Raw genomic sequence first — 22328 nt, 5'->3', positions numbered from 1 at the left:
AAAAAAAACGTATTGATAAAAATATAATTGACGGAAAACGCTTTTTACTTTTATACGTAAAGGCAAAGTCCAAAAGATTTTACAAACACTCTAGATTTTCAAATTTCATTTATTAGTACATAAACCCGCACAGCAAAATATGGTTCAAATGTTTCTAAAAACTTAGTTTATACCGAGAATATGTGACTATAAGTAGTTTTCGAAAATATTTTCTGTAAAATATTTGCAACGTAAAGGGAACTGCGCCACTATTTCCATTTCAAAGACATTTCCATAAACTATCTTCGGATAAGTTCTACCAGTGCCCGTGCATTGTACAATACGTGGGGTGAGTTTACTGCGCTTGCACAAACTGTGATAAGGGCAGAGCTAGCGGTCATAAATTTTTCGATACTCGTGTTATACACAGGCCGATTCAAATACAATGTTCTAGCTCAGAATGAGAAAAACAGATATACGAGTATGCAGGATTCAAAAAGTTAAGTAATTCAATGCTTCGATACATTGCAAAATCTACGATAGTCGGGACATGTAGAAGTTAACTTGTTATTAATCTATTCATTTATTAATAACACAGCATGTAAATTACATAAAAGGGTAATATATCATCAACATTATGGCACTTCTAAACTTTTGTTACATTATAATGATAGGTATACATAATGACATAGTTTTAAATTGGAAAAAGCGAATTTTTATATATTTTTTTTAATTTATCATCATATTTTTTTGTTTTATTTGATAATATGCACCAGAGGTATAACAGAGTATTAGAACGTAGCAATAAAAAACATATCAACAGTATGAATAGTAAACAAAAAATTCCACAAAGACGTGGCCTGTTCGTGGTTATGCAAGAAATGTTTATGAATTTTTTGTTCCTATAATAAATTGGCAGGTATAATATTTTTGTATAATATCAGAAAGAGAAAAGAAAATATTCTGTAAAAGATGAGGAGATACTTTTTTATTTCATTATAATTAAAAAGGGTTTTAAAAAATATTTTATAAAACATAAAAATTTTCCTTACAATTAAAGGGCAAAACAATATATCATAAAAAAAGAGTTAATATCTTTAGTTTATAGTCCAGGACAGTGCGTGTTTTTTTAAAATATTTTTTTTTTTATATAGCCAGTCAAGTATTTTGAAATTGAAATCTAAAGTAAGAGCGTACTAAGACTTATGTGTTAAAAAAATATAAAAAATAATTCTATATTATTATTATAAAACTATTTTTAGATTTAAAATCAATGAATTTGTACCTAGCGAAAGAGTACTAGAAGTTAACTGAGTGAGTCCTCATTGTGAATTATAGGTAGACTTAGGGAGAGGTGAATAAACCATATGGAAGAAAAATAGAGTAGGGTAAGATAGAGCGGAAACCGAAGAAAAATGGGTAGAGAGAAGAGCTAATGGAAAGAAGACCTATTCTTATCCTGGAAAAAAAAGTTTTATTTAAACTTTATTCGTACGCTCTATCCCCGTGTAATGTTTCCGCGGAAAATCAAATTTTCACGTAGGAAAATTTAAACCCAGCGTTGACAGTTCCCGGCGACACGAAGTGCCGTACGGGGGAAAAGGTATTTTAATAATACAGTAAACGCTTCCTCGCCAAGAGCTGTTGTAGGGTAGATAGGCGACCATGTGAATATTTTTGACGCGAATTATTTTCGACACATATTGTCATGAATTTTCCATAACAAACAACTATTAGGAAATTGGCGTCAAATTCCCGCTAAGCTTATCCACGAGGAAAACTTTATTTTTAAATGGTAATTTCCTCTAACCAATAAATAAAATGACGTGTTATTTATATAATTTAAGTTTCAAAATGTATGCGTGAAATTAAAAATAAAAAAGACCACTAGAAATATGTGTATTGTAAATAAATAAACATTGAGAAAAAGTTTTTGGTTTGAATTATTAGTGCAAAAATGATTACTTTAAGCATGAGTATGGATTAAATAACAATGAATAAAACATAATATTTAAAAAAGGGTTTCAAGTTTATTCTTCTTCTTCTTTCTACCTATGTGGTCTGTTCTCCAGAGTGTTGTTTCTCCTGTCGTGCGTATTTTCAGCAGTCTTTCCATCATTTTGATAGTCTTTTGGAGGTCTTCCACGAGGACGAGTTCCGTGAAGCTGATAATGCAGCGCAACATAAGGGAGTCTGGTGGTGTTCATTTTTTGGACATGACTTTACCAAACCCTCCTTCGCTTTCCATCCATCTCACGATGTTCTTATCGATACTATGTATACTTCAATGGGAAAAGGTAATAAAGACAGAGGAAATTATTAGAGATAAAGGAAAAGAAAGGAGATGTTTCTTCAAAAGTGATTTAAACAAAGCAACCGTAGGAACATCTTTAATTGTGGATGGGAGATGATTTCACAGTTCAGCCGCATTGGCACTATCTGAGTTAGAGAAGAATGAAGAATTGTGGATAGGAATTAAGAGGGTGATTTAAGAAAAAGAACGAAGAGGTAAACCATGAACTGATGAGCATTAAAATTTTTCACGGAGATATACAGGAACTTTATGAAGATAGTGCGAGGGTATGATAGTCTCTCCTCTGTCTTATTTTGAGCCATTTTAGTTACCTACGGTAGTCATATATCTGGTCGCCGGTCATGTGTCCTAAGACTAAATAAAATAGTTTTCTTGTGTTATACTCGTATATCCGAAAAGTATTAATTACTATTCTTATGCACGATCATTTTTTTAAACGTAGATCGAATTACTACGAATAAATGGTCCTTGAGTTGGCTTTTATTTTGTAGAACTCCATATTATAATTTAATGTTTAAAACGAATAAATATATTGAAATATGAATAGTTTGGAGAATGTGATGAATAGGTTCATATAAAGATTTATTGTTTCATCCTTCTGTTTACATTTACAGAAAATCAGCGTGATGGTGACTTATATTATACTTTTAACCCTCATTCGCTCTTTGTCATACCATTTTAGTACGCTCTATAAGCCAAATCAGTCTGCGTTATGAAATAGGTATCACAGTGAAAAAATAGCTTTTCAATATATTTTCCTTTTCAACTTTGTCTTGAATCGAGCCCAAAGTTTAACGCATGGTGTGAATTAAGATAAATACAGTATTTTAATTGAGACTTACATATTAAATATTACGTCTATATAATTAGGAATGAAAGTATAATGGTAATTATACTGACTGAATGATTTCGAGAAAATCTGAGTGATTTCATCGCTTAGGGTGAAAATGTATTTATACAAAGGTAGCAAGGAATAAGAATAGAATAGAATTATTTTTGTCTTAAGACCGGTTTACTAAGTGTTACGAAGTAAATAAAGAGTTTGTCTAACGATATTTCATTAAGTTTAAATGAATTTATTGTTTTGATTGATTTTATTACACAACAAGTAAAAATATATTTAATTTTATAATAAATATACCAGTTTTGAAGATGTCGCAAAAGCGATGTAACCGGTCACCGGTTATTCCGAATTTGCCGATTTAAGTATAACTTTTATTTGTATAATAAATTACAATGAACATCTATCTAGAATTTTCATTTAAATAAAATAAATGTTTTATTATCATAATCACTTACTCCCACACAAACAAACCACACTTATTCTTATACAAATACACACAAACAAACTCTTTTGTTGTACCATAATTTAATATGTATGATTTTTATTTAGAAACTACGCTGGTCTAACTTTAAACCATATCTTTATTATGTTATTTAATCATAGTTGACCGTATGTTTCTGTAAAATAAATAAATAAATAAATAATACAATTATAATTGCACAGAAATGCTTAATCCGAGTAATTAAAAAAAACCATTTCGTTATCCAAGTGACTTGCTCTTCAAAGAATTCAGAGTACTTATTACTCAGAGTATTTATAGAGAACGGTAGTGGTTACACACATAAATAGAGACAAATATCCAAGCGTCAACCACAACCATAAAACAATATACTCCAATAGGGATCCGATACTAAGTGAAGGGGTCAACACTGTTTTGGCATCGAGACAACACTATTGGGTTGGCAAGAAGGTCCATAACTTTTTCCCAGAATCGTGGAAAAGCGGGAGTGTTGTCAAATTGTGGAAGGTGTTGACCTCGTCCTCTTATGACATTGGCCGAAAAGAGTCAGAAAGGTTGATGCATGCCGTGGATTGGTGATGCTTACTGGATGTTAAAAATAAAATATAAAGAAAAAAATACATGTACAAATGGCAATCATGAAAGTTCGCATTATATTAAATAAATTATCTATGTTTTATGAATTTATGTATGCGTATGCGCATGGATGTATGTACATTTGTGTGTATGTATGTATATATTTGTGTATATGTATATATATATATATATATATATATATATATACATATATGTGTATGTATGTATGACGTATGTATGTATGACGTATGTATGTATGATTATATTTAAAACCGGATTGTGGTCCCGTGGTAGTATTGTGGATTTACAGGCCAAAGGTCCGAGGTTCAAATCCCACTCTATCCCAATCCCACGAATGGGTGTATGGGTATATGTGTATGTGTGTATGCATATGTATCAAAATGTGTATGCGAGTTAGTTTATATTTTATTAGTCTGTGCTTTCTATTAACTTGTAAACCATTATCATGCATTAAAATGTAATTGCCTAGCTTAGAACGGGGTGTGTACCCTTGTTAGCTGGGCAAAGTGAACATAAAATTGTATTTATGATAAAATAAATAAATACATTTCACGAATATTACAAATAAAAATAAATGTATTTTTATGCGACACGCGAGTTAAATATCAATACCTTAAAAGATAAAATAAAGGAGTCATGAATGATTTTGTAAGTTGAAGTAAAAATCTGAAGTCCACTTTGTTTTAGTGCAATAAACATCAGTTGTCCCAGAAACGTCATTTTACTATGTACTACTCGTATTGCTTTTGAAATAATAATTATTTTACATTAAAAAATCTTTATAGTTTGAAATTATCTCATTTGGTTAAAAAGTTATGATGTTTTGAAAATCGCAAAATCACAAAATCTTGTTTCCTGAACATTTCGTTCAGTGTGACTTCCGTGGTTTTTTATTTAATTTTAATTTTATATTAAAACAATTAATGTATATAAATATTTATGTTCTTATGATTTACTTGCCCAAATATTTCGATTTCAGGGGTATTTCGGTACTAAACAGGTGTGAGAAAATAGGAATTAATTTTTGGTAAAGTAAGGCTTGAAGCTCGGATCTCTGTAAAGTTAAGTATGCGAGTAGACCATAACAAGGTTGATTTTATATGCCTAATGCAATTACTTTTGATATGTTTTTAATAATAAAACGACAACTTATAAGGTTGGCAGAAATAAAACGTCTTCCAACCCAGATTATGCCAGAGTAGATTTTAATTAAAAATATTTGAGGTCCATTCTTATTATAGGAGGTGACATATTAAACCATAAATATATCGTAAACTTCGTTCCTTTTATTTTTGCGAATCGTTTTCGCATACCTCTCATAAACTGGTTTATATCCTAAACGTGATTTGAAACTACACATCAATTTCGTTCCGAGCTAAAAAGGAGTTTGGGGAAATAAAACCCCTGCCTTGGTCGGATCATACTTACATTAATATATATCAGTACATGGAACGTTTGATTCCGCGTTCAGTCACATTTTATTCCCCTAGAAATGGAACGACGTGCATTTTTTGAAAAAAAAAAAAAATATTGCATTGTACTATATTGTAAAATAAATGCATATTTCTAAACCTTAAATCAAATAAAATTTAAATAAAGTACCTATCAATTTAACGTCTCGGTTTAGTTTTATGAAATATGCCACATTCTTTAAAGTATTTATACAAAAATCGAAAAATGCCACACGTGAATATGGAAATCAACACTGCCTTTATGTAGAATGGTGAACGACAGAGCGTAGGCTCTGTAAATGTCCAGACTTCCATGTTCTCAGCGTAAAAATATCTAAATACTGATATCGATCCCGACAGGGAATAATACATAATATGGCTACAAAAATTTGGTCATATATGCTTGAGGTCCCAGGTTCTGTTTCTAGACACGTGAAATATTCATTTTAAAAGTGATTCACTCCAATATTTCACAATCCCTGGACTGGCACCTGAAGCTTAGGACTGGTCACTTTAACTTTATGGAGTTGAACAAAATACGCTGCATTGTTGGTGTACTTATGCAGTGCCCTATGCACCACTGGGCGTGGAAAGGCAAATGATGATGACGATGAAAAATATTACTAAGCTTCCTCCGAATAACACAAGTTAGCCGAAGTTAGCAGAGTACCTTCGAGAGTGTAGTGTGTCACTTCAAGTCAGTGCCTACTTACTTTGCGAGTGTTTCAGAAGCTTCGACCGAATGTGCAGAGGTGGTTTTATGTCTTAGAAAGCAAAAGCATATTTAATAGATCAAATTATCAACGTGTGCAATGAAAGCACTCCTTCCACATACTGAAAACTGTTTTAAAGACAAAGGGTCTTCCTATCGGTTTCACTCATACTACAAAAACCTTTTTTTTGTTAAAATCGAGTAGATTTACGTATTTTAATTGAATTTAATTCTACTGCGTTCAATACCCCCTTTACTGTGAATTTTTCAAATTATACGAAAGGGTTATTTATTTATTTATTTATACATCAACAGTTTAAAGAACCCTTTACAAAAAATAATATTTTACAGCAATAATCACAGCAGTGCACAATAATCATGTAGTACATAGTATGAAATAATAGAATAATTAAAATGAAAAAAATTAGTGAGCACATAATAGAAAAAAACAAAAACAAAAGAGTGCATTTCGGATATTGTCATACTTCTTCATATCCACATTGCGAACACAAATGGTAGCAAAAACAAAAATTTAGTTACTATTTCTACTTTGATAAATTTAATAACATCAATTTAGATATCATTATTTTTAAATTACTTGAATCCGACGCCTTTCCAAAATATTAATGCCATAATCATGCAATTAATATAGCTATTTCAAGGTTTATTAACTACTTAAACTAAATCAAGTCTCAGCGAAAGGATTATTAGTACTAAATTTGACAATTATGTATATCACCAAGTGCAAGAAAGACAAAAGAATTTAGGAGACAGATTTTAGACTTGATATATCTTTATAAAAAAATTCATTGTAATGCAGATTCTAAATTTTGTTTAGAGAATGTACCCCCGAATGTCCCCAGTCGACAATTGAGATCGTACACAACCTTTTATCTTCCAACCTGCAATAGTAATATGGCGCACTTTAATGCATTATCACTATGTTAAGATTGTATAATAATGTAGAAATTAATGCTGATATTGATATATTTAACGAGACATTAAATAATTATATGAAAACTGTAACGCTATTTATAAAATTGAATAGTCACTTATGTAAGTTAACAACCTGTGAGTAATAATTTATTGTAAAAACTTTTGTAACAATCATAGAATTCAATTAAGCCAGCCAATAAAAAAATCCCATTATAAACTTTTTTCTTTATTTGTGCATGCTGTGTTCACATATAATTGATGAACAATGTCCAAAATAACAATTTGTGATTATTTTACCAATGTCACATGTATTGTTTATTATTTGTGAACCTTAATAAATAAAATTAAATTAAAATAAACACTACTTCCATCTGACGGGATAGTACAAAATATTTGTTCAGTTTAGATCCAGAGATATTGGGCTTCATTGACAATATATGCGTATATTATTAATGTTTATTGATTTTCCTCAGAGCGCTAAATCTGACCACGAAGTAGCCGAGGGCTTGGCCAGCGCCCTCGCGCGGATGGTGGGGCGGCGCGCCGCCAGCCCCGAGCGCGCGGCCGCCCTAGCGCGCGCCGCCCTTACGCCCAGACCAGACTTGGTGGCCGTGGCTCTGGGCGTGCCGCAAATCAACCTCGGGCTGCTACACTTCAGGAACCACGTCGTAAGTTTGGCCAGAAAATAATTTTACGAGAGTTGATTGATACGCTTTACCTTTGACCTGTTTCGAAGTGGACGTAATTTCCATGGACTTCTTCCAGCGATGCTCTTAAATTTCTATAGCTTCCCGGTATAATTTTATTTTATTATTTTTTTCACGCCCATAAGGCTTTTACATACATGAAAATTTTACAAAATATAAGTATATAAACAACATTAAATTTAAAAAATACAATATAAAGCAACAAAAGATAGAACGGTGTTAAGAAGTAAAGTTGGTATAAAAAAAGAAGATGAGTATATAAACAGCATAGATTTAAAAAAAAAAAAAAAAAACACAATATAAAGAAATAAAATAAAGGAACAAAATAAAGGAACAGTGTTAAGAAGTATAGTTGGTATAAAAATAAAAAGATGAGTGTATTAACAACATAAATTTAAAAAATGAAAAAAAACAATATACTGTAATAAAATATAGAACTGTCATTAAGTAAATATTTTACTTTTTTTTTTTTTGCACCACAACAGGCCAGGAGGCCTAATTACAGTGGTGAATTACATCACAGAGCACCCAGGCTTGAGAAAAATCACATTTTTAATTTTTGTGTTCTCACCGGGAATCGAACCCGGAACCTCCCGTGCGTGAGTCAAGCGTCTTGACCACTACACCACGGAGGCCACCTATTATTTGTATGACTACTCATCTACACAGCGCATGACCTCATTGTCGTCTAAAAATATATATTTCTAAATAAATGTTCATAGAGTTTTGGAGACAGGCGATAGTCACTGGGAGCTAGATCAGGTGAATTTGGGGGGTGTTCAACCAATTAAAACCCAGCTCCGTGAATAGAAGCCATTGACATTAACGCCTTGTGTGCTGGAGTAATGACATGATGAAGCAGCACCAAACAGTATTTTGCAGTGGTCAGTGGCTGTTATGACTTAACTGTTGCAGGTTTCAACTTGTCGCTTGGTACTTTACACGTAGGCATATTAGGCTACACAAAGCATACACATGAGCTCAACATGTTAATTTGAAGCGGGTCATAAGTGGAGCATATCAGTTAACCCACGTATACGTATATCAATTTAAAAGAGAAAAAAGAATGTATTTTTTCTAATAATATTGTTCATTGTATCTTAAAAAATGTTTTTGCCAAGAGAGGATATGAAAAGAGGCCACATAACCTCAAAAACATCTACACCAATATCTTAACAGAGATGATGGAAATTACTTTAAGGAATCATTAGGAGGTGGTGATCTACGTAGATATTGACTCAATTCAATTCATTTATTAAAAAAGTATTATGTACATAACAAACCTAAAATTAAGGCGTACATATAATGACAAGAAATAAATACATTAATAAGACTTTTGTTAAAGTAGTAGGAGAATCCTGCTCCGAAAAACCCCTTCGGATATATGGAACAGATTAACACCCAGGGCGATGTTGCTCAGCTTAGCTGTAGCCCTTCCAACAGGCATAACTATCGGCAGGTTGGTCCTGTATATCGGAATATGAAACAATCTATGCTGACGCTGTCTTAGCATACAAACCAATGCTCCTTATAATCTCAGTATTATCGACCATACCGCGCAACAATCGATAAAAATGTGTTAAAAAGGCTTGCGACCTGCCATTGGCTGGCTGAAGTGTTCACATTACACACCATGTACGATTTACTATTCGGCCTAATGTGCGTGATTTTCACAGATGCAAAATTTTTAGAAAATATGTACAGTTTCAGTGGTAGCGTGATCTTGAAATATTGGTTTTAAACGTGGTTACACGGCAACATTCGTGGTTTCTGGACTGGTATTTGAAGCGTATGACTGATTAACATAACACACCTAGCATAATAAGAAAGAATATAAATTAAAAGTTTTCTGCAAGGAGGCAAGGAATATTATCGAAAAATGTTCTTTGAATTAAACAAGTTATATAATTAAAATACAATAAAATCTTGACGAAACTAAACATGTAATATCGATATTTAATACAATAATACTGAAAAAAATTCTCAATAAAAAAAATCAATGACGATATGCAATGGATGAGAATTTCGATGAATAGATATTTGAACATTTTTTGACACTCTTTCGAAAATGGCCACCCCGATACCGTGCGAAAAAAATTTGCACATCGAACTAATTTTGACAAACTAAAATCGACAAAATCGACGTTTGGCTGTCCTGTTTTCTGACCTAAAAGCGGAATCGATTTGTTCTTTTTTAATAAGAGTATCAATATAAAATTTTCTGTGTCGGTACATTTTGCGTTTTTCAAAAATAATTATTTTATTTCTATACCATATGACGGAACACGGCATAAAACTGGGTGCTTTTACAGGTTTTTGGGTGGTCTTAGTTCCCATAATAAACAATTCATAAAAAAAAAATAGGAACATGCCAATGGTAAATATCTGTATTGTTTAAACATCACTGCTATAGCACCGTTATTAGGGGAGAAAATACGGGAATACGTTTTTATGAAGAAGAGTCAGTCCGCGTTTCCCCCCAAACTAGTTTCTTAATGATATAAGTCATAATTTGTCTCTTGTGTTTTCTTAGGTTTGTTCCGGAATGCATAACTAATTAGAACATAATATTATAATAAACAACATATTCATACATTATATGCATTGTGTATTTTTTAAACTAAAATGAAAAGCAGTTTTATTTAGCAATGGATAAACATCCTAATAATCATTTGTTTTCAGATAATATTCCAAAGGAACAACACCAATGTCCTGACGCAGTACTGGCGCGCCCTCGCTGGCTCCTGGAACGGAACTGACGGTAACTGGTCACTGCCATGGAGGGAGTGCTCCAGAAATGGATCCTCCATGTGGCTGCATGGCTTTTCCATCTCAGTTACAGTCGATGATCATAGGTAAGCACTTTTGAATATATATCATAAAAAAATAGGGAATAAAATAGGGCAAATCTAATTATTCCTTTGAAAACCTTAAAGATTTCAATTCAAAAACATTTTGCTTCTCTCAAAAAATTAAAGGTAGGCATTTGTTCATCTTTATCATATCTTTATTATCTGTGCCCGATGGTTAAGATCTGTTTAGGTCGCAGTAATGCCAGGAGCTTATTTAGCATTGACCCCCATCTACAAGAATAAGAATCTTATGGTTAAATTTCGGGGGGCATTTCAACGAATTATAAATAACTCACTTTTGGTAAATGTGAACCAGTTAGTGGCAGAGCGGGGTTTGAACCTCGGATTGCTGATCCAAGAGTCTGAAACACGAGCCACAAAAACACGGCAGGTTACAAAAAAAGTAAGGAGATCAGTCATATGCTTCGGGTTCCAGTCCAGCGACAGCGGAATATTCGCTCGCTCACGCATCACGATTTTTTTTTACGTGGTTAGAGCGTTCAGGTCAAACCGCATTGCAGCGTCGATGCACTGCAGTGCCGTGCAGTGTAACGCAGCTTTAGTGCAATTTGTTTGATCCGAAACAGCGAAAATAATATTTCGTGTTACTACTCGCCGAACAGAGCTGTGCAGTGCCGCTCGAGGGCAGTTTGACCTTTAGGCAACAATGCATACGGTTTCGGGTTAGATAAGCTGCATTTTTACTAAAATGTTTCATTTTAATATCACTTAAAAATGGTGGCAAGTGTAAAGTAATGATTTTCTAAGAAAGTGGTGCCGTTATCCAGCGGCCGCAATATGCCGTGGTGCTGTGGGGATCATCTTCGGAAACGGAATTAATTTCCAGTACCTACGACAAATATTTCAAATTATATTTATGTGTGTTTATTTAAGAAATTTTGTAGCAGTATCGAAATAAGTGCTCGGTAGCTTTAAATTCTTACCGCCAAACTCTTTTAAACAATGAATCTATTTTAAGTTACCGAGACGGAAGAAATAGGCATTTAGAGCGTTGGAAACTGGCGTAGATTACTCCACTGGCCACTTACAAGATTACCGAAGAAGTAGCAAATTACATACGAAGTACAAAGTTATATTATATCACATCTTGAATTTCCTTAATTCCCCGACTTAAAAGTTCTTTCGTTCTGAGAATATTTATACAAGCATCCGAAAGTTCGTCACGATAATTAAGTTAGACATGGTTTTTGTCCGAAAAACTTTAGCAAAATCTGAATTAAGTCTTAAGCGTACCTACTTACTTCTAAAGATAGTGTCGCACGAAAGGGGTTAGGTGTTTCGTTTGTATTCACCTACATAATACTATGTTCAAACATACCTTATACATACATACTATGTTATATATCCGTAAACACATACTACGTACATATTATGTACATAAACTACAAAAATGTATTTTTGAGTAAAAATGCCATAATGATGACTGTCAACACATGTTTTTTCACTCCACACGTTTTTTTTCCATTTCTGTATAACCTATATTCTGATTTTTTATGATTTCGATACTATGTGTAGTATACTCGTATATTCTAGTAAATTGCTGTTCTTTAATTTTAATTGTATTAATTTACTCTATTTTCTTACTTTATTTTTTTAAAATTTCTTTAAACTATTTTTATCTGTTGATTATTTTAATTTAATTAATGTTTGTTATTTTATACGTATACAGTATTGTATCTGTACTTTTTTTATTTGATTATTAATTAAAACCAATGTCTGAGCACCCGATGACAAACTATTATTGCATAGTATATCGGGACAGAAAATATTTTAATATTTTGTTTTCTTTATAATGTATTTATACTGTAATAATGTGTATATTTTATTGAATAAAGACTATGAAAAAAGAAAAAAAAATACATGAGACTTTTGGGATTTACTTCGATATCTAAATCCGACCCACCTGATAAAATTATTATTTTGATTTCGCCTTTAATAATTATGGTTTCGTTCTCAAAAAATGTTTTTTTTTATTATGAAATACTGAATATAAAAAAAACTGATAAACATCATATAAATAAATAAGTATAAAATAGTGTATACTCGTTCATCCCGTTATTTTTTTCACGTATAAATCAAATAGAAGTACTAGGTTTTTTACATATAAATGTATCTACTTTTATTCTTTACCTTTATTTGCGTTTTATATGATTTAAATGAGTGCAAATTGTTATTTGGTTACATTACTTTTAACTGTAATTTGTACTTTAAGAACTGTATTTCAATTATTATTCCAATTATTTTTTCGTATTATCTTCGATTAATTTAAATTATTAGTAAAGTGACCACTTAAACCAGCCAGTGACAGGGCATAAGCCCTGTAAATGCCTAAACTTTCATATTCCCTTCTGATAAATGTTTTTCCTATCTGTTGAATTAAATTAGAATATTCTTAATTCAATCAAAGTGTGAAGAAAACACAACATTGGTAAAAACATGAATGTTTTTATGCAGCGTCATTATTAAAACAATATATGCATGTCGTTTTATTCTTTTACGAGTACAATCTTATATTTTTTTACACATACAGAGTACATTTATGCCTCAAATAAATGTTCCGTTTTCCTTCCCCCATACTCAAGTTCTGGTTCGGGGAAGAAATATTGTGTACCTAAAATTGATGTAAATGCGTTCCTATTCATTCCTTACTAGGGCACTAGGGGAATCGAAGTTTATCGTTGCTGAAGGGATAGAGTCCCTTAGGACATCCATTAATATTAACACTATTAGTGGCCGATAACATCTTTGATCTGCGTTAATCTATCATTTTGTGTTCGAGGTTCTACGGATTTATTATGCACCGTAATCCCCGCCCTTAACTCTGGCGGGGGTGATAAGATTCAGCGGATGACAAATTATTACTGAAGATGGAAGGGGTTATTTTAAAGGAATACTAAGTAAAAGCTTTTCTGTAGTCCTGACTAGGAAAAAACATTTTTCTAAATATAAATTTGAGAATTAAATGATGATAAAAATGTTCGAATATTTGAATTATTTCACTTATTTTTTTTATTTTATTTATTTGAGACATCAACAACAATACAGCAAATATACATGTAAAAACGAAAAAAACAGAAAATTAAACCAATGATAGATATCCACGAAAATACATTATGATAAGATTTGTGTGTATGTGAGAGAGAGAGAGAGAGAGAGGGTGGGGGGGGGTCGGTGTGTGTGTATGAGGGTAGGTATTAGGGCATGAATGTTAGGGTAAGGGTTTGTGTATATGTGAATAAGTATCAATTTTGTCTTGAAAAATTAGAGTGCATAAGTTAGTATTTGTAAACATTATAAAATTGCAAAATTAAGACATTGTTAGAATAATTGTTAAATACAGTAGAGTACGAAAACAAATCAGAATTTTGATAGTAAAACAATGTTCGTGTGTACAAAGTGTAATTTTTTTTGTAAAATGAATGAGTAATGATTGTTTATATATGTATAGGTGAAAGTTATGAAAAAATAGAGTAATGTTAACGGTACAGTAATTATTATAAATGTGACAACAAAATAAAAAATATTATAAATACAAAGCAATACTCTTTCTATAATATATGTTTCATCAATGAAAGCTTTGTAAAATCCAATTTATTTCTGAGAGCAATTCTAGAATTCATACAACACTATAGCAATGGGATCGACAAAATCTGTTTAAAGAACATTCAATCGTTAAAGGTAGGCTAAAACTTCATCATTCTGGTAGTTTGTCCGGGCCAAATTGGTAAAATTCACGCCGACCAATATTTGGTTTCATAAGTTTTATTTATGCAAGAAAAGCTGCAAAATCCATCACTTTATTTTTATCAAATTAAGACGGCACCTTTTTATCAAATATAGCTAACAAATCTGTTCAATAAGTAATGTTTTTTAAATTTATTTTTCATCAACATTTGTTTTCTTTTCAAAATAGCATCTTTACTATCCAAAACCTCTAAAACAGTCTCAAACAATCTGAAAAGCCGGTTTCGCATTTTTCTTTTTTTTTATAAACATGCATCTATTCGATGCGACTAAAAATAGCCTAAAATGGGGTGGCAAAAAACTGCATTTTAGACAGTGGTATTTTTATATTATAGCTTTTAATTCAACGCGCTGCACTGTGAACGTGGGTAATTTGATTTTTTAGTCAGGCGGTGCCTCATTTTTCTCAACTGTAAAATCACTATTGCTGTGAAGGCTTTTACTATATTCAAGTCGTTGCTACTGGTATCCAATGTGCAAAGTTTTACAAGTTACATGTACTGCAGCCACCAAACAAATAGCATATACAGTTATATTAAATATAGAATAATGAAGAAGTTTATGTTTATTATGAGAAATTATTGCGTAAGTACCTTCTATGATACTATCTGTGTTAGGTGGAATATTACATTCAGAGTAAAATTTTGGCAACAGCCTACCTAAATAGGATCCTCTCTCATAGGCCCCCATTTGTATCTCGTTGACCCTCATTTTTTTTTCACTACCATGGACGTCCTGCAGGTCAAGGTAGACTCCAAGGGACCGTTATAGACCACTTTGGGAATCACTAGTTTAGTCTTTGGTTATCCTCGCCTATTATATTTTGACCGTGGTAAAATATTTACAGTTGTCTATGATAATATTTTTTCAACTGTCAGAACTTTTATGCTAAAATAAAATATTATGTGACCAAAATAATGACAGTTGTTTTTATGGTGAATTAGTAAAATTTTACAATTTCAATTGTAAATTACGTACTCACAGGTATTAATAATGCTGATATAAACAATTTACATTAAAGTGTTTATTCTTGGTAGCGGTAAAATATACTGTGAGGTTATTGAAATCAGTTTATATCACTGTAATTCAACTTTATATTATTTATTATTTTATTACTTATTATTCGATATTTTTTGTTTTTTTTTGCAATATAAATAAGAGGTAAAACAGAGTATTCATAAAATAAAAAGTAATAATGAAATACACATTAACAGTAAGAATAGTTTACAAAAATCCCACAGACGCTCGGCCTGTTCGTGGATATACAAGAAATGTTTATGAATTTTTTACTCCTATATTAAATAGACGGGTATTATATTTTTGTGTAATATAAGAAAGAGAAAAGAAAATATTCTGTAAAAGATTAGGAGGTATTTTTTTATTTATTAGTAATTAAAAAAGGAAATTAAAAAAAAAAAAATCCCTATTATTAAAAAACAACAAAATATATCATAGAAAAAAATAGTTAATATTTTTATTTTGAATCTAGGATCGCAAGATCTTGCTTAAGATCTTGTTCGATTTCTTGCATAATATATCTTAGGCCATTTTATTTGCACAGAGCAGTTTCTGGGATTGAAAATTGCGCGTAAGCATGCACAGTACGTAGATCTTTTCGGCGCCGTGACAGATAACGGGTAGCTTTACAGTTGACAAAAACTACTAATAATATATTGCTCGCGATCAACAACCAGCATCAGGTTTCTAAAATAACACAGATTGTGAACCTTATTAAATCAGTATTTCCGAAAATAAAGACAAGCGTGAAGTGAAAAAGTGCAGTGAAATAAATAAGACCGAGTATAAATACACCAAGTGATACGAGCAACACCAAATACGCGTTGACAGTTAAGAGTATCACATGCGTGGGATGCGCGGGCAGATCTTGGTCCAAATATTTGTTGAAAAATAGGACATGTTCTAAATTTTCTGAATTTGATCACCGATTTCTGTAATTCACTTATATAAATCTTGTATCATTTTCTGACCCATTTAATCCGAAATTTTTTAATACTATAAAAATATGTATGTGTTCTGTATGTACATGTAAAGTAAGTCAACTAGCAAATAAAGATGACCAAAAGGTCACAAATACCCAAATCATTTAGATGACTATCAAAAGTATCAAAAGCTGATGTTTTAACAGCGTACCAGACATTCCGTTAGTCAAAATGCATGTCTCTGATAACTTGTTATGGTCACAAAGTGTCAGTCGTGACCTTCATTCTGGATAAGTTACGTTCAGTCATCCATTATTTTTTAATCCAATCATGGTTAGATAAGTAACCTTTTGTTGAATCAACTCATTCAAAACCGTTATTCGATACTAGGTATAAAAATCTCGTTTTTCTACCAATTTCTTAATGTCAAAAGATCATTATGTGAGTTATTTACTTATTGATCTATTGGTGGGCAATGTTTACCAAGGGCATACGGACTTATTAACTTTTTGTATTTAAAAAGGAAAAAAAAACATGTGAAATCAAAACCGCACGAAAATGATCATTGGGTTCACAAAAAACATAAAAATTAATAGCAATGATTGAAAAGGCCAATGAATTAAAACACAATTAAAATTTTAAAAGGTGGGTTATTCTCAAAGCTTTGTTTGCGGCCATTTAAATAAAATAAAATATCACACGAATAAAATACATGATTATCTTATTTATTTATTTATTTAACTTTTTGTACATAATGTTATTTGTACATTGGCGGGCTTATTGCCAAATGGCAATTTCTTCCAACCAACCAATATCTTCAATCGTGTGTAAAGTAAAATGGAATTTTCCATTTGAAAAATGGAATGTTTATATAAAATACATTTTTATTCATGTTCAATTACAAGGTTCCGATGATGATATATCAAATTTTCATGCTAATTATAACTTGTACGATAATTAAAGACGACCTTGTTAATTTTCCATTTTAATAGGGAAATATCACGTTTTTTACGATTTTAAATTCTATGAAACACGAATTCTATGAAACACAATAAGGGTCTATGAAACACTGTACAGAAATAAAATATTTTGTTTTGCGTCTTATTAGTAGCATACGAAATATTTCTCAATTTATAATTTTGAATTCCCGTTAAAACGGTTCATTGCATTAGCCACGTCCCTAATACGTCACGCTTCCGGTAAATTTTGAACTTTGTTTGTGACCATTTAAACTTAAATAGACATCGTCACAAATCTTGACGTCACAATTATCAAAGCCAATCATGTTGCGTTTTTGTAAGGACATATTTTTTTAATAATTTATTTTTTAAAGTTATGTATGAAAACATTTCTCCACAATATTCATATTGATTTTTAAAATACTATTAATTTTTCTAAGTCTATTTCATATGTATTTATCGGTATTCGTAGTATGCGATATTTCCCTATTGAGGCTCAGATTACAATGAGACGTTAACAGAGCTATTAACGTTACATCGAAATTTTGTGTATAAAAATGTATACCTATATTTATATGAACATTTAAAGTATTTTCATCTCTTCTTCTTATTTTCCTTATATTTTTTTTATTAAAGATTTAAAAAAAAAAAATTTTTTTATTCAGAAAAATCGCTTTTACTTTATAGGCAATTGAAGATAACTTTGTTAACTTCCTATGGTAATCGAGGCCCAGGTATAGGAAATCGTGGTCTTATGGGTCTTAAAGTTGCATTAATAGTTGAATGAAAAGGTAATTTAAAATAATCTAAAAAAACAAATTAAGATTTTTGCAGAAAAGTGTCATATAATATACAATTAATGGCTATTTTAATCCGTGTGCAGGCAAATAAAAAATATGGTTCTATATGCGAAATAGAACCCTGGACGAGCGTTTTCGACTCGATGGCTACCCTCGGGTAAAAATTCTGAAAAAATAAAAAATGTAGAGGCATGTCTGCCTCAAATTGTCGTAGTTACCGCATTCGCCACAATGCCAAAGGCCCCAAGTTTGATTCCTGGCAGTGACAACGTAAAAAATATTTTTTAATATGGTTCACTGCAGTATTGAACTATCTATGGACTGGCACCTGAAGCATAAGACTGATCATCTTACTTCCATATAACAGAAGATAATAATTTGAATTTGGTTATCAATGCAGTGCCCTATGCACCACTGGGTTTAAAAAAGGGAATGATGATGAATAAATAATTACATTGGAGTAAAAAGAAAATTTACATTTTCCTAATTTAAGTTAGTCTCTTATTCATTCGTTCTACAATTTTAAGTAACAGATGACTATGTTCTATTTAATCAAAAGATCATACTTCCATTTAATTAAAATGTTATTTTGTTCTAGGGCTGCTGCGGCTGTATTCCTCCCCTTGCACATGGACCAGTGTGACCCTGCCCTGACAGAACTATTTGGGGGACCCCATCGCTGTGATCTAAACTCGACTGTGGTATGTTTAAGATTTTTTTTACTTTTATTAATTTTATCGATATCGAAAAGAGATGAAAAACTATTGACAAATATGAAGGTCTAGGCATTAAGAGTCAAGTCTATCAAAGTCTTTAAGAACTTCTGCTCTTGAGTGCGTAAGAGAAAGGTTTTATATTAAAAAAAAGGTGCATACTTACAAGCACAAAAGCCAAAATGAACTTCAAAGTTCAGTGGTTTAAAAAAAAAATATATATTTGTTAATAGACTATCAAACGAACCCAAATTTTTATGTACCGTATTATAGTCGCTATGATTTTTTTTAAAGTTTTGTAATTTTGAAATTACTCCGCGCATGACGTCACGAGTTGTCGTCGGTGAGTTGAACTGACATTTGAACAGAGAACCCTGTACGAGTGAAAACACTCTTAACGTGGCTTCCCGGAAACCGGAAATCTATCACAACACATAATTGACTGGCTATTCTAAACAATTGTCGACCAGAAAGAACCTATGACGTTTTAATAGTTCATTTTTATAAAAAAACCTTTTTATTAATTTTTTCTTACATTTTCGAGAAACTTTTCCGTACAATTAAATACTTTAATTTTTACCACTTGTCAGAAATCACTTTTTACATCCGATTTCCCGTAGCACTGAGCTTTTTCATTGTGTGTTCACTTGGTTCACCGACAGGCAGCAACACCTTGCTTATTGCTATGTATTTATTTATTAACGGACATTGTCTATGTATACAATTTATAAGGTTTAAATATTACATTAAAAGAATAGTTTAAAACATTTAAAAAAAAAGAAAAGAAGCATATTGGCTTTTGAACATTTGAATGCACTGTACAGGGCTTTTGGTTTGTAATTGGCTAGTTTAACTGAATACTTTACGCAGTGTGTAATATTCTACATACATGTTTTAGCATCGAGATTCGATATAAAACCGGTCAATTGATTTTTTAATTTTATATATTTTTAAAATAACACCAGTAAAAAAGTAGGTTAGAGTAATTTTAACGTGTGTGTTAGAATATTGACAAAAAATCATTCTTTGTAAAAACCATCTGGTTGCGATCATTTTGCTGTAACTGGTTTGATTTAACGAACTCATTTGTAATGATTATACATTACAGATCATCGGATATTGATTGGTAGTGTTTTTTGAAACGGTCGTGAAATTACCACAATCAAAGTGTTGATGAAATGTGAATGTTTAAACCTAAGCAGAATAGTAAATGTTATACAGTGTGTTAAGTGATCACTTAGACCAGTTAATGGCAAATCAGAAACCCTTTAAATGGCTAGACTTCCATATTCCCTCCTCAATAATGTTTTCTCTCTCCGTTGCAATAAATGTAACCCAAAAATATTTTATTATAATAAAATTGCATAGTAAATAATAATTGCCTTGTACTCTAGGCTGTATTTAAAAAATGTAATTAGTTAGGTAATAGTTTTTTATATAAATAAATATAGAAAGTGCGTTATTTACTAGGTATTTTACATTTTTTGAATTTTATTCAACTTTTTGTACAAAATGTTAATTGCACATTGGCGGGCTTGGTGCCAAATGGCGATTTCTTCTACCCATCATCAACCATTATTAAATAAGCGATAGATAGGCATACCCGTACAAGTAAAAATGGCCAAATCAGAATTCTTGTTGGTTGGCAAATCAAGATTGAAGTTTTTTACATTGTTTTAAACTATAAGTTTTGCTATTTGGTACACTTTATGTTTATTTTGCTTTACTATTATGTATATTACACATAAAAAACTTAGAGATATAAGTAAACTTGTTTTTTTTTTTGTAATATCCGGCACTAAAACTTGGTGAAAAAATCTCATAATTGCAAAACATCGGCGGCCTCTGTGGTGTAGTCGTCAGGACGCTTGACTCACGCACGTAAGGTTCCGGGTTCGATCCTTGATAAGAATACAAATATTGAATGTGATTTTTCTCGAGCCTGGGGTGTTTTGTGCTGTAATACACCACGGTGATTGGGCCTCCTGGCCTGTTGTGGTGCATAAAAAATGCTTGGCCAGTTTTTTCAAATGCTGCCTTTCATGCTTGCAAATTTTCAATGTAAATTTGTTAACCATTGAACAATTGATGCATATTTTAATTATTGTTATTTTTAAGCCAAATAAATGACTTTGGCTGGAATCCGCATTTAAATAAATTATTATTTTTTAATTTTGCACCACAACAGCCCAGAGGCCTATATATAATGGTGAATTACAGACAAGAAAGTCCGAGTAAAATCATATTTCATTATTGAAATCTACCCATTACTTATTTATTTTATTTCCTTTGGTTGGTTATTTAACAATAAAATTTGTATTGTATGTAAACTAATATTTACAATTATTTTCATTACTACTCGTATCTACTAATTTATAAATCTACCCTTTTACAAGAAATATAACGTATTTTTAATAAGTTTTCTTTCATCCTTCATACTTTCAGACATCTCATCATACATTAAGCTATTTCGCTTTGATTTTTTCTCATTATAAACTTACTGTATTTTCGAAAAATATTAGACAGTCTTGTACGTATTCAATTTCAATTATATTCGTGTGACATTATTTTACTATCACCAGTTTGTATCTTCCGTAAATTGAGTGTTCCGTTAACTGACATTATTTCGGTAGACTGGATTACATTTCTATAAGGAGGTTTATTGTACCAATACAATTGTAATTGGATTAACATTACAAACATCGAACCATAAAATTAATTAGCTGTCAATCTAATACATTGTGTTCATCCAATCAATCACTGGTCAATAAACACAGTGGTAATGAAGAAACGGTTTTTAATATAAAAAACATCGATCATCTGAGGTGTTCGGAGAAATAAGTTTTTCTTTAGCAAAAATGTGATTCCACTATAAAAATTGCGTACTTTATATAGGTATACACATTATAATCATATCTATAGCCTTTAAATATAATAACATATTTTTATTTTTGTTAATATTATTTTATCAACAGTATTTTGAGTTTGTCTAAATTTTTGTAGACATGGACTGGATTCAACTCCCTGGGGAGCTGTTTATATTAACATATTACAACAGAGATGAAGAAAATTTAAGATAAGAAAAAATAGTCTGATAATACACCTGGTCCATGAAAAAGTATAGAAATTGAAAAAATAAAATTTTCAGGCGTTGCCTAGTATGTCGGTAAAATAATTCATTTATATGAATCTCACCCGCATAAATAAAGGTTTCAGCTCTTTAACTTCACAAACATCGACAGATGAAAGAATTGAAGAAATATAGATGTTACAATATGGGCAGAATAGTCAATGTTACA

General features: G+C 31.4%; 1 protein-coding gene across 1 annotated transcript in view; it reads left to right on the top strand.

Moving 5' to 3' along the window:
• The window catches only part of LOC148276410 (metabotropic glycine receptor-like), a gene marked incomplete at its 3' end in the record, with an annotated part of 86576 nt that overhangs the window by 10196 nt on the left and 54052 nt on the right, over window positions 1-22328 (top strand). The window contains exons 3-5 of the mRNA XM_088234301.1: window positions 7767-7961; window positions 10683-10855; window positions 18915-19017. Coding sequence (XP_088090427.1) covers window positions 7767-7961; window positions 10683-10855; window positions 18915-19017 — 471 coding nt within the window. The remainder of the gene's footprint in view (window positions 1-7766; window positions 7962-10682; window positions 10856-18914; window positions 19018-22328) is intronic.

Source organism: Micrasema longulum, unplaced genomic scaffold (assembly GCF_059751315.1).
Source record: "Micrasema longulum isolate JH-2025_06_02 unplaced genomic scaffold, ASM5975131v1 h1tg001219l, whole genome shotgun sequence".
NCBI lineage: Eukaryota > Metazoa > Arthropoda > Insecta > Trichoptera > Brachycentridae > Micrasema > Micrasema longulum.
The sequence above is the reverse complement of the archived record's forward strand: the minus strand, read 5'-3'. Positions and strand labels throughout refer to the sequence as shown.